The sequence below is a fragment of the Lampetra fluviatilis genome, chromosome 7, assembly GCF_964198595.1.
Source record: "Lampetra fluviatilis chromosome 7, kcLamFluv1.1, whole genome shotgun sequence".
NCBI lineage: Eukaryota > Metazoa > Chordata > Hyperoartia > Petromyzontiformes > Petromyzontidae > Lampetra > Lampetra fluviatilis.
The window spans coordinates 7,003,777-7,016,086 of NC_136281.1; the positions used below are offsets into that span (position 1 = coordinate 7,003,777).

The 12,310-nt window shown below is 42.7% G+C and overlaps 1 protein-coding gene across 2 annotated transcripts; it reads right to left on the reverse strand.

Moving 5' to 3' along the window:
- Positions 1-1,959: 1,959 nt before the first annotated feature.
- On the reverse strand, positions 1,960-12,184 carry MOCS1 (molybdenum cofactor synthesis 1). 2 transcript variants are annotated; one of them, XM_078858320.1, is made up of 11 exons: positions 11,530-12,184; positions 8,471-8,591; positions 7,830-7,997; positions 7,477-7,641; positions 6,976-7,037; positions 6,471-6,582; positions 6,039-6,151; positions 5,767-5,877; positions 5,390-5,510; positions 5,106-5,153; positions 1,960-4,981 (listed from the first exon to the last, which is right to left on the reverse strand). In XM_078858320.1, exons 1-11 carry the CDS (start codon positions 11,614-11,616, stop codon positions 3,981-3,983), a joined length of 2,109 nt encoding a protein of 702 aa, XP_078714446.1. In that variant the 5' UTR covers positions 11,617-12,184; the 3' UTR covers positions 1,960-3,980. The 2 variants fall into 2 exon arrangements, with proteins under 2 accessions (XP_078714446.1, XP_078714447.1); XM_078858321.1 differs by having other exon boundaries at positions 4,848-4,981; positions 5,094-5,153; positions 11,530-12,182.
- Between the last annotated feature and the right edge of the window lie 126 nt (positions 12,185-12,310).

Sequence of the window (12,310 nt, forward strand, 5' to 3'; positions counted from 1 at the left end):
AGTGAGATGCCCCTGCGAATGTGTTTGCTTATTAAAGCAAACACATTCGCACGGCGAGCTGTAATTAGGCCAATTGATGCAATTTTTTTAAATTTCATACTGGGCATTGAGCATTAATACCCATGTTGAGGACTGTTTACCTGACTGTTTTGTCTCATCCATCTACACTGCGTTCAGACACCATCGTGCAGGTCAACGAACATTTCCTTTTCTGTTACTTTCCTCTCAAAGCTCCACTTTGGATTTCCCTCCCATCGTTGGTTTTCTCAAGTCCTTATCACCTTGCTCCATTCTAGAAATATCACTATTACCGTATCTATTACAAGTGTAACAGTGCTGTTTGTTGCTGCCCGCTTGGCGTTTTGAACTTTTGGTTTTGAAGTCAATCAACTCTGTCATAAAATGCCAATGGTGTTTGTTTTTCAAAGGTTTGTCTTCAAGAAGGCACATTGCAACATTCAATCAACTACAAATGAAATTCATTCGTTTTTATGAAGACCAGCTGGTGAACATTTATTTTCATTTCTTCTTTATGGTATCTATTAAACTTTCATAGTGCTTGGCATTTTGGGCCTTTGCTCAGCAACCACGATTTAAAGGGGAAAAAAAGACACCCTACTCGTACAAAGCTGGCTTCACACAATGCTGCTTTGCTTGTAAGGGCACTTTATGGCCAGGGCATCCAACAAAAACAGCGGCAGTGCGGAAACACCTTTCCCTGTGTAGGCAGGGTGGCCCCTTGGGGTCCCGAGCGATCGGGATGTTCACACCCATGGGCGACCCGCACAGACCCCAGTGTTCACGCCAGCCCCATTGCCCCACGCCCGGATGGGATGCCCTCCCCGGATACAGGGATCAAGCCTTTCACACACGACGTCGGTTTTCGTCGTTATGCTGTGTAGCTCTCGGATGTGTGAAAGGTTTGCCACTTTCTTTCCGCGGCCCAAAACCCTGACATTTCTCTGAAAAGCGATGGTATATCAAAACTCTAATCAAAACTTACAGACGTTCAACACAATATCACCACATATCGGTACAAATCAATTCCTGCCACAAGAAACACAGATGCCAATTCCCTGACTGGGTCAAACCCCAGCGGATTGGCAATCCTAAATGTGATTTCGGGTTGTACTGCGTGTTGTTCGGCATGATGTCCGATGTTTCGCTCCACGTGCTGGGAGCTTCTTCAGGAACTGAATGCAACACCTCACGCTTGGAAAGCCCTCGCTTCACGCGACTGGCTGTGGAGATGGTTCTGGGAGTCTGTGGCTTTCACAGAATCCAGGGCCACACGGACACGGGCTGTCGCATTAAAGCAGTCTCCATTAAAAGTGAGTTATGGGCCATTGTAGTGTAATGTTCCAGAAAGTGAATTTATGGAAATGGCAGTTTGCTGTGTTTAATGGTGCCGACGTGATAAACACCGTCTTTGCTTCTCTGTAATTCATTGTAACCGTGCAGCTCCATCTAGTGTTCCATACACGAGTAGCGTTAGCTGTTGTGCATAAAAGTACGTAAACCATAGTTAGCTGTATTTAATGTAACGGCAGGTGGGTGCTTAGGTGTATAGACGGCGATTGTTGCGATTTTGCCAAGGCTGGGTGGCGTTACGACCCTGTGCTACGCCTGCCAAAGAATCTCGTTTATGGTCACTGGCAACCTCAAACGCCAGATGGGAAGCGTGGAGAAGCCACCTGTCTTTCACCCAGCACTGAAAATGCCAAACCTGCACTCTACTCAATGCCTTTCATTGGCCAATAAAACTCAAGGGACCTTATCAAATTGCACATCACATAGTGTGTTCACCCATTTAAAAAAACTGTACATATAACAATTGTGTATGTTCTGGGTAGCCTAAATGAACCACTCAATTTAAAAGATGGATTTTCACAAGCCAAAATGTGTAAAGGATAAATCTTCCCCATTTAACACAAACAAGCGTAAGCAGACATTGTTTATTGTTAAAACTCAGTTTATGCCATACAATTGTTTTAATCACGATTAAAGAAATAAATTTTATGTTTTCATGGGAAACACAAACATATCTGCCAACTTGTACAAATACTAAGAGCGTATAGTTTTTATTGAAAACAGAATGAAAAAGCAATTTCTCTTAAACTAAAACAAGTGATACATTGTCAATCAGCATATGCTCATGCACCAACCTTATACATTCCATTTACACATCAGCAGATACATTTGAATCTGGAGATATTCTTATTAACTAAATAAGTCAACATGTAGCAAAATAGTTTCATTTTAATCATGTATTCCTTTCACAAAATAGAACCAACATAATTTAACTATATCAAGTGCTTAATACAATAATGTGATTTAATGCAAAATCTGAATGAATGCTAAAGTATTTTATAAATGCCACATTCGGTGGTTACACGATGAGTAGTGTGTGTAAGAGGCAATGTTATTCCTGTCAAGTTGTAAAATATCCTAATCACTTTGATCTTGTGCATAAACAATTCTCGCACGTAGAATTGTATTTCACGTAACACATCACAAAGATTGGCAACCAAGACTTAAGACTTCAAACTGCCTGCTTAAGCAACTGCATGCACGGTACTATAATTCTAGTTACATGACATTTTGGTTCAATATGTATGCAGTCTGTGTGATAAAAATTCCATCTTTTTTTTCCCATACATGACAATTTCTGGACCCTAAAAACAAGTTAATGGCACATACCGTCCTCTACAGGGCAGCGTATTAGTTTCCACTTTCCCTTGAGCCATGGTGTTGCAACTCAGTGAAGCATAGGGCATTGCGCACATGGCATTGGTATTAATGGTCACTGAACACGACAATCAAAACTCAGACGTTTAAATCCCTCCTGCATAGGAGATAAATTCAGAAATTCCAGTGCAAGCATTTCGCTTTAGCTTACCAAGCTGATCCACTATTCTAATGTCAAGTGTAAAGTTTGACACGATACAACCTGACGTGAGAAAATTGTATTTGAAATGACATTTTTTAATTTGTAATACTTTGCACAACGTTGTAGTGATTGCAAATTAAATGTACTGTATAATCAACTGTCAATCAAATTATCTACACTGTTAAAGCAAACTGTGAAATGACTTAAGGCACAATGTGGCATGCCCACGTCATTTTCCAAAACTGTTACTGCACAAAGCAAAGGTGGGTTCTTCAAACTAACAAGGGATCTGAACTACGTCGAAGCTTGACCTTTTTCAATGTGTTTTCAGAAACACTGAAGTTGCTTTATCCAGAGACGGGATGTTGGATTAGCAGCTCTCCAATGATGTCACTTACATTCAACAATGTTCAAACTCATTCATGTTATAATTCTGCAGAATATGATAGCAAATACTTAAATGCTATGGATGCATATAACGTTTATAATCTTCTAACTTTATTGTACATGTGTAATAATAAGTATGGTCGAATAACCCTATATGCGATTTTCAATATCAGTAAAGGTCGGCAATTATCTTGGACAAGTCTTCAGGTTATCGTAGAATTAATTCGCTTGTGTCATTGCTGACAATTAATATTTTATTTTAAAGTCAGTATTATTCAATGTTATATTAAAAAAATAAATATTCTAGAATCTTCATTTAGTATTATATTAAATGCATAAATTAACGTGCACGATTTGAATAAAAATGTATGCTTGCTCTATCGGCATATCCTGTAACTTCAAACATTACCACTGGTTTGTTATTACTCTCCTTAAACATGTGAACAAATCTTTCAAAATGCTTCAGATAATCATATTTTAGAGCACAGGAAGATTGAGGCTGGATATTGTTTGGGTGGGTGCATGGAAAACTTCACTGTTGTACTGTACTACTGTGCTTCCACATTTATGCTATGCATCTTCAACTCACACTGACCAGCATGGGCAGACCCACATTGAGCAAAGGATTGAAAAAGGCAATGTATATGTGAGATCATGTGAAACATCGTGCAGACGTGACAAGAGCTATGCACAGCTGCAGTGGCTATTCCGCACGATTGAAATCGCCTCGCTGGCCACCAGTCTTCGAGAGCAGCTTGATCTCGCCGATGACAATGTCGTGCGTCACTGCCTTGCACATGTCATAAACGGTGAGGGCTGCCACACTGACCGCCACCAGTGCCTCCATCTCCACGCCCGTCTGCCCCACCGTGCGGCACTGCGCCGTGACAATTACCGCGTGACTTTCGGCGTCAAGCTCCAAACGAACGTCCACCGAGCTCAGCGGTAAGACGTGGCACAGCGGAATGATCTCGCCAGTGCGCTTGGCGGCCATAATCCCGGCCAGCTGGGCCACAGTCAGCGCGTCGCCCTTCTTAAGCCTGTTCTGTCGCACCAGCTCGAAGGCTACGTCTCCCAGTGTGACCCGTGCCTGAGCGATGGCCGTGCGTTGGGTCTCCGGCTTGTGCGTTACATCAACCATCTTTGCTCGGCCTGCTGCGTCGGTGTGAGTGAGCTGCGGGCGTGCGTTGTCTGCGGATCGTGGTGCGTCCTGGGGGGTGTCCGCTGCCGACTGCTCTTGTCGTAAGAGCTCCGACGACTCACTGACACCGGCATTGCTCGCACCGCAGGGGCCATCTCTACCAGTAGTGTCGCTACATGCAAACCGCAGCTGTAAAGTCCCATGTGGCCACATCCCTGGCTTAAAGTGAGCTTCATTAAGGCCGAACTTAGTAGTGCGTTTGTTTGTGTCATAACTGACTGATAGCAGTTTTGTAGAAAAAGTGCTTTTGGAAAAAAAATCACTGGTTTGTGGCTGTTGGTTAAAACCATGTCGGTTCATTGTGATAGCATTGAAATTATTTGTAAACATTTTTGCGGGATCACAGTGACAAACATAATTATAGTTAATTCCTGATAAGGCAAGTTGACCATTTATTGGATTAACAGTGAAGCCTTCTCTCTGCCCTTGATTTTTCAGAGCTTTGAGATGTTTCGGAAAACACTTTATCCCATTAGATTCCTTGACACTCGTCGATGTTCCAGCTGTAAAGGAATATGTCATGTTGGTCAGTCACAGCATGTGCTCACCTTTTAAACATGACAAAGCAGAACTCAAACCGAAGATAAATTGTGCTGGCAACGTGCGTGTACGTACATGATCACCCACCAATGAGGATCATGGGCCTGTTCTTCATCTGTGCAATATTGAACATCCCTGAAATGTTTTTTCCAACAACACATCCCGGAAACAAAGTCAATACAAGTGATGATGCCAACGTGGAACATCTTTACAGTTGTAACCTTGTGGCATGACATAATTTACAGCCATGCCCAAATAGCCTCATGAAGTGCATTGCCATAAATGACTTGTAAACCTTGGAACTATACAATATTGTGACAACCTGCAGCATCTTACACGCAACATGTGTTGTATCCTGTATTTCAGCGTACCCGCATGCTGCTTCTTTTTCCTTCCCACAGCGAGAGCAACTAATGACTTCATTTCTTCCTCAGAAGCACCTGATCGCAACGCATCTCTCAAAGACACCTCCGCATTGCCAAACAGGCAAACCTGAAGTGCATCAACATTTACAGCAGGTAAGAGGTACAGTTTTTATCGACCACAAGACTTTCCAAGATATATTTCTCCATGAATGTAAAAAGGGATAAATGGTTTTATCAGTTTAGATTTTTCTTTTATTGCAGGAAAAAATCCAGAGATTAATATTGTTCGTGTAAAAATATGATTTATAATTCGAGGGAATACTTAACATATAGCCAACAGTAGCACGGACGTAACAATAAACATAACGTGGGGGTGCCTTTACCTTGAGATTCCCATCTGCAGTGATTCGGAGCCTGTTGCAGGAGCCGCAGAAGTGCTCAGACATCGATGTAATGAAGCCAAGCTGACCCTGATACCCAGGGACTTTGTATGCCTGTGAAACACAATTAAAGTTTGTTAGGTTTTTAACTTGTTAAAATGGAGTCGCCTATTTCAGGTCACGAAAAACATAAAGATATCATGCAGATTCTTTCATATTTAAGCATTTGTGATATTTATCAAAGCTTGTGCATTTACAAACTTCACATATATTACCTTGGAAGTGTCATTGGGTTGATTGGAGAGCTTTGCAAGTGTAGGATAAGTTTGTTTTATTGTATCCAGCATTTCCTGGTAGCTAACCATCTTCTTAAAGTTCCATTTGTTGCCTAAAAGATGTAATATAAAATGACCCATTAAAGATTTACTTGAATACAATCACTTATGCTATACCTTCATAATATATACCCATACACGTGTTAATTACAGTCAATGCCATGACTTCACAGTTGACATTTTATAGATGTTTTTTTTTTTATGGAAACAAAAAAATAACTAGGTTAAATATCAGAATTTATTAGCAAGAACTTTCCATGCTAAATTATAGCCAGCCAACTGCTCAACAATTTTAACTTTGACAGCCAAAGGTGGCTCAGCATAGACTGATAACATTCTGCAATGTAAATATTATGATGGACTTATCCATACCATCAAAAGGCATGTACTCGATGAATCGCACATCCAAGGGCATCTTCTCCGTCAGTGCCACAAAATCCACCAACTCATCCTCATTCAGCCCCCGCATGACTACACAATTCACCTGTGGGCCCAAACACACACATCACATTACCACTGGACAACAATCATATAATTAACTTAAAATCGTTATCTTTACACTTGCGCAATTGGAACAACTTAGGTGCTGGCAATAAGCAAAACTGATTAGAAAATATAAAGGCCACGTGGCAATAAATTTAATAACAAGAGCCATATTCGTAATGGCATTTGGGATTATATTTTTATCTATATTAATCAAACTGCATTTGCTCCAGCTCAAACACCACTCTGTTCGAGTTAATACTTCTGCAGGCTTTAGATAACTCCTGACAGTTTTTAAATATTTTTTTAATTGCCAACCCCTTTTGGTAGAGCAATCATCTCAGTAACTACAGCACAGTTAAACAATCTAACTTCCAGTGTCACATGCGCTTACTTTTACAGGACTGTATCCCAAATCAATGGCCTTGTGTATTCCCTCCATGACTTTATTCCACCCTGAACAAGATAACAACACAAGCATAAAAACAAAAGTCAGCCAAATCTACGTGAGAAGAAGCTATGCAATTCGTAGAATATGTATTTTAAATAACGAACTCGAATTAACCAACTTGGAGAAGCATGGTCAAATAACCCCTGCAACTTGCAAGTGGATTGACAATGTTTCACCAACCCATTAAAATGTTTCATTGTAATTGGCTTTTGTCAGAGGGAACTTATTATTTAACACTGAATTACATTTGTGCAACATTTAAAATGTATCATGTGACACATTTATCTTTGATCTGATTTCAATCTGCTTCATTGCTGTACTTTATGTAATTTGATTAGATTTTATAAATTTGGTGACCCAGGTCACACTCTGCAAATTAGACTATCCTGTTCTCTTGACTTCTCACCGAGTTAAACAAAACATATTTTAAATTTAAATGATTACCTTTCCTGCGAGCAATGAACTCGAACTTGGCAGGCACGAGTGTGTCGAGGCTCACGTTGAGCAAGTTGAGGCGTGTGAGCCTCAGGGACGGCAGCAGCCGAGGCAGATTTACCCCATTGGTGGTCAGTGCAAGCGTGTCGAGCCCAGTCAGCTTAGACAGCTCCCCTGCAAGCATGGGACATACCCTTTACACATTGGCCTTGCTGGTTGTTGGAAAGAACACATTTAGCAGAGCCACACCAATTCATTAATTTATTCATTTAATTTAATGTCCATCATACCAACTTAGATCAATGACGACCATGTTGTTGAAACTGCCTCATGTGAATGTGCCATGCCGCACCAAAACCCACCCATGAGTGGCACAGCGTCAGGCCGGATGAGTGGCTCCCCGCCTGTCAGGCGTATCTTGTTGACACCTGCGTCGACGAAGAGACGCGCGAGCGAGATGATCTCTTCGGAGGTGAGAAGCTGGGGCCGGCTGGTGAGCTGCACACCCTCCTCTGGCATACAGTACTGGCCTGCGGGCACAGTGCAACGCAATGTGCAGTCGTGCATACCAAAGTACATTTGCCTTATCTGTACGGATAGATATGTACTGGAAGAACATACCTCTAACATACCTCCAAAGCCAAACTTTCGTTTGGCTTTGGAGGTATGTAATTAGTAATATGCAAGCCGACGACTTGTTGTTAGGGCAGAATGTTTAACAAGCAGGGCAAAATGTGTTTGCATATATGCAAATATTAAGTTTTGCTCTGGGTTATGCCTTAGTTTTGTGGAACCCTCTGATCAATTTCAAAAGGATAACTCTATTTAATAGCAAGACAAATTTATACCACAAATTTGTTCACAGTGGATCATCTTTACAAGTCATAGTCCCATTCTACACTTCTCCCCCCCCGCCCCCGTTAAAATTACACATTAACTTTTAACGGTTTTCAACCAACCTTTAAATTATAACAGTTTTCAGCATGGACGTGCGTTGACTTACAGCGGAGGTTGCACTTCTCGGTGATGGAGATCCGCAGGTACGTGTGGTGTCTCCCAAAACCATCGGTCAGAACATCTGAGGCTGGAAGCAATTTTTCTTTAGCTACACCTGGCGGCTTCACCTACACAAATATTTACAAACGATTACATGCAATACATACAGCCGAAATAATTTCTTGTAGAAAATGACTGTCAACTGCCACTGCTAAATAAATTATGCTCAGAAACCAAAATAAATACATTTAATTTTGTGTGAATAATCAGTCAAACATCTTTTATACAAGGACACTTTTGTCAGCTATGAACATAAGTAATTCAGTAAAAAAAACACTACCAAAACAGCTGATTTTAGCCATCACTTGTTTTTCAGTTGAGTCGTTTTACCTCAAAAGTTGTTACATGTAAGGAAACGTTCTGTTATGTCACATGGCCCCATCTAAACTTAATGATTTACAAAACGCCATATTGGCACTTCACCTCATCACTAGAGACAAATCGTTATCGCCTTGGCAGTGAACAATTATTGCACAAGAGCAATGTGGTAAAGAGCCTTGAATATAACACGAAAAGAGGTAGTAAACATGCAACTCAGCTGATATTTACAACCTACAGAGAAAGTCAGCGGCCGATGTGCAAATAGTCAGAGCTGCCTTACAATACTAATCACGCGTGTACTCCCAAAACTTCACACGGGTCTCTCTCTGCTGCCCAGAACATTTTTGAATAACGCACAACCCAACATCGGTAAACTCTGTAGGTAACATTGTCACGCAACGGCAACACAATCACAACTGGCGAAAACTGCACAAAACCATTCGTAAATGTCCACACAGGTCATGTGGGGCACGCACGGCTTCCATCCTTTGATAAACAATTCCAGCAGAGCCAAAGTCCCCATCAGTTACACTGTTATGCCAACAAGCTACGCGGCACCATTGGGAATTTACTGGTATCCATCAAATGCTGTTCTGAGTTATTTATTTGCTTTTGTGTTCAAATGCTGGGTTGTCTATTCAAGTAAACAGTGTTTGGAAAATCAACAGGTTGGAGTTAAAAACATGTGCATTATGTAAACAAAAAAACACTTGAGATCACACTACTAATTATTATTGTTTATACAAATGCATCTAGAATGTGCTGAATGACAAAAAATGTATATGTAGTCATGTTATTCTTATAAGCGATGTATCCATTAACTGGGCACCCAGTGATAAAACACAACAGCCACAGTTCACCTAGCATGACATGTTACATTACTTTACACAAATTAAGCTTGATCATCCACTGTGAAATGCCTTCATATATGAATATAGCATTTAATGTATAACATTTATCATTACAGCCACGAACGCATTAAAGTTGCAGTACTATAAGCGAGTAATCGACATGTAAATCACACTTTCAATGCAGTTAGTCACGGTGCCAAGAGACATGACCTCTACGTTCAGAGGAGAGGTCATTGAGAAGGGATCAAACAAAACCCACGACGTAAACAATGATGACCACGTAAGCGGTTAGAACCACTGCTGGACACTGGTGAAGTAGGCCCATAGGCTGTGAGACTATGTTGGGGGAGAAACTTGTGGGTGGCTGTAGACACGAGGTACAACCAGCATGGGTGACCCACCGTGCACAAATCGTGTTCAGTTTCATTTATTTGGTATAGCCCTGTGAGCCATTCGGCTCTTGAATCGGGTGCAACCGCAACAAACAAAAAAACATGAACAAGAAAACATCTTAAAGTGACTATGTGACTATGCACAAACAGAAAAATCCAGGAAAAAAACTGCAAAGTCTTCCAGAAAAAAAAGCACCGTCCACCAACGCTGTGCAAAAAATCCCAGTGGGATGTAAGTCAAACAACAACCACAAGACAACTTAGATGAAAGCTAGCAGGTACTCTCTGTTTCTTTCGGTAAAGTCACGTAGGTATAAAATCAAATCAAAATAAATCACGACATTTCGATTGCAACACAAGCAATCATCATCTGGTGGAAAAAGCCACAGCAAGAACGTTTTTTGCTGTGGTTTTCCCACCTGATGATGATGATCGCTTGTGTTGCAATCGAAACGTCGTGTTATGATGGGCTTCTCCGTTGTGGGCATCGGAGGGCGTTGCAAATGCGTTGGTTACTCTACGACACCTCCACGTCTACACACCCCCAGTATTTCACCAATCCGCATTGGCCCAATGACCCCAAGAGACCCCGCACTTTGCGCGTCGTGGTGGTCGTGGTGTTTTATAACGCAGCAGTGGATCTCCAACAGGGCTCTGTGTGTACAAGTGTCGACCCCTACTGGCCGACATCTGTGAGAAGGGGGGGGAGGAAGAGCTTTAGAGCTGTCGCCTGATGAAGCCAGTACTAATACCTGGCGAAACATCGTACTCGGATTGTAAATGTTGTGGCTGGGCTCTCCTACACACCGGTGTTGCTGTACGAATAATGCATTGGCCACGTTCTGTTTACGTGACAAACCTCAATAATTGGCTGTGTCGGGTGGTGGTGGGTTTAACGACACAACATTTATATAAATACGTGATCTAACCCCATAGATGAGCTTTACAACTCATCAGATTCCTCCGGTAAACAACAAAAATAAATTTACACCATTGGAACCTCATTTGCCAGTAACAAAACATGATAATTGGTTTTTTACCCTTTTATCTGGCAACAAAACTGACACCTTTTTTACAAGGAGTCATGTTTGCATTGACCACAATACCTGCAGGCGGAATGCAGACAAAAAACATTACTCTGATAATGTATGCGCCTTTTGGCGTCATCTGGTCCAAACGCCATGTGAGACTAGGCTCTAAAGAAAGCTGTCTCGGGTATGGACCAATCAATTTCAAGGACAGTGCATACATTATCAGAGTTGTGTTTTTCGTTTGCATTCCGACCGCAGGTATTGTGGTCAATGCAAACATGACTCCTTGTAAAAAAAGGTGTCAGTTTTGTTGCCAGATAAAATGGTAAAAAAAACCAATTAACAAAAATAAAGATTTTGTTTTCAATTCCGCGCCTCGTGGTGTCCCCTGGGCCCCCCCCAGCCACTCACCTCGCCCTGCGGCCGCGGCTCGGGGGGGGCCCCGCACAGACCCCGGCGCCACAGGCCCCACACCGCGGCCCCGCTCCTCCAGGCCATGGACCCCAAACCTCGTCTCTACTCCTCCCCCTCCTCTCCTTGTCCTCCTCCTCCTCGTCTTCTTCGTCGTCTTCTTCCCTGCCTGGCCTCCTCCTACTCCTACCTCGCTCTTTACTCGCAAAACTCTCCTCCACTCGGCGACGCCGTCCCCACTCTGCCCTCTCTCTAATCACTAAAACCCTCACTCGGCTCCACTCATCATCATCTCCCCTGGCTAGCAACCTCCTCGCTACCAACCTCCTCCTCTCCCCTCTCGTCCACCTCCTTTCCTCGTCGAGATGTCACTTTCCAAGGCCCCAAACTCTCCTCCTCTCTCTCTCCCCGCACGTCTTCTCCGGTCCCGTCTCTCCCTCCTCTCCCTCTCTCTCTCGACACTCTCCTCAATATTCCGTCTGTTCTACTCGCTCAGATCCACGTTATCCTCTTCACTTCCCCTACTTCACTTCTCTCTCCTTGTGCCCCCCCACTTCCATTCTGTCCCCTCTTCACTCTCCCTTACCTCTCCTATTCACTCTCTCTCTTCGCTCTCCACTCTCCCTCCCCTCTCCCCTCTTCGCTCTCCCTTCCCTCTCTCTCTTCGCTCTCCCTTTGCTCTCCCCTCTCTCTCCGCTCTCCCTTCTCTCTTCACTCTTCGCTCTCCCTTCGCTCTCTCCGCGGGCCTCTTCCACGAGTCGAGGTGGGCGTGGCGGTCGAG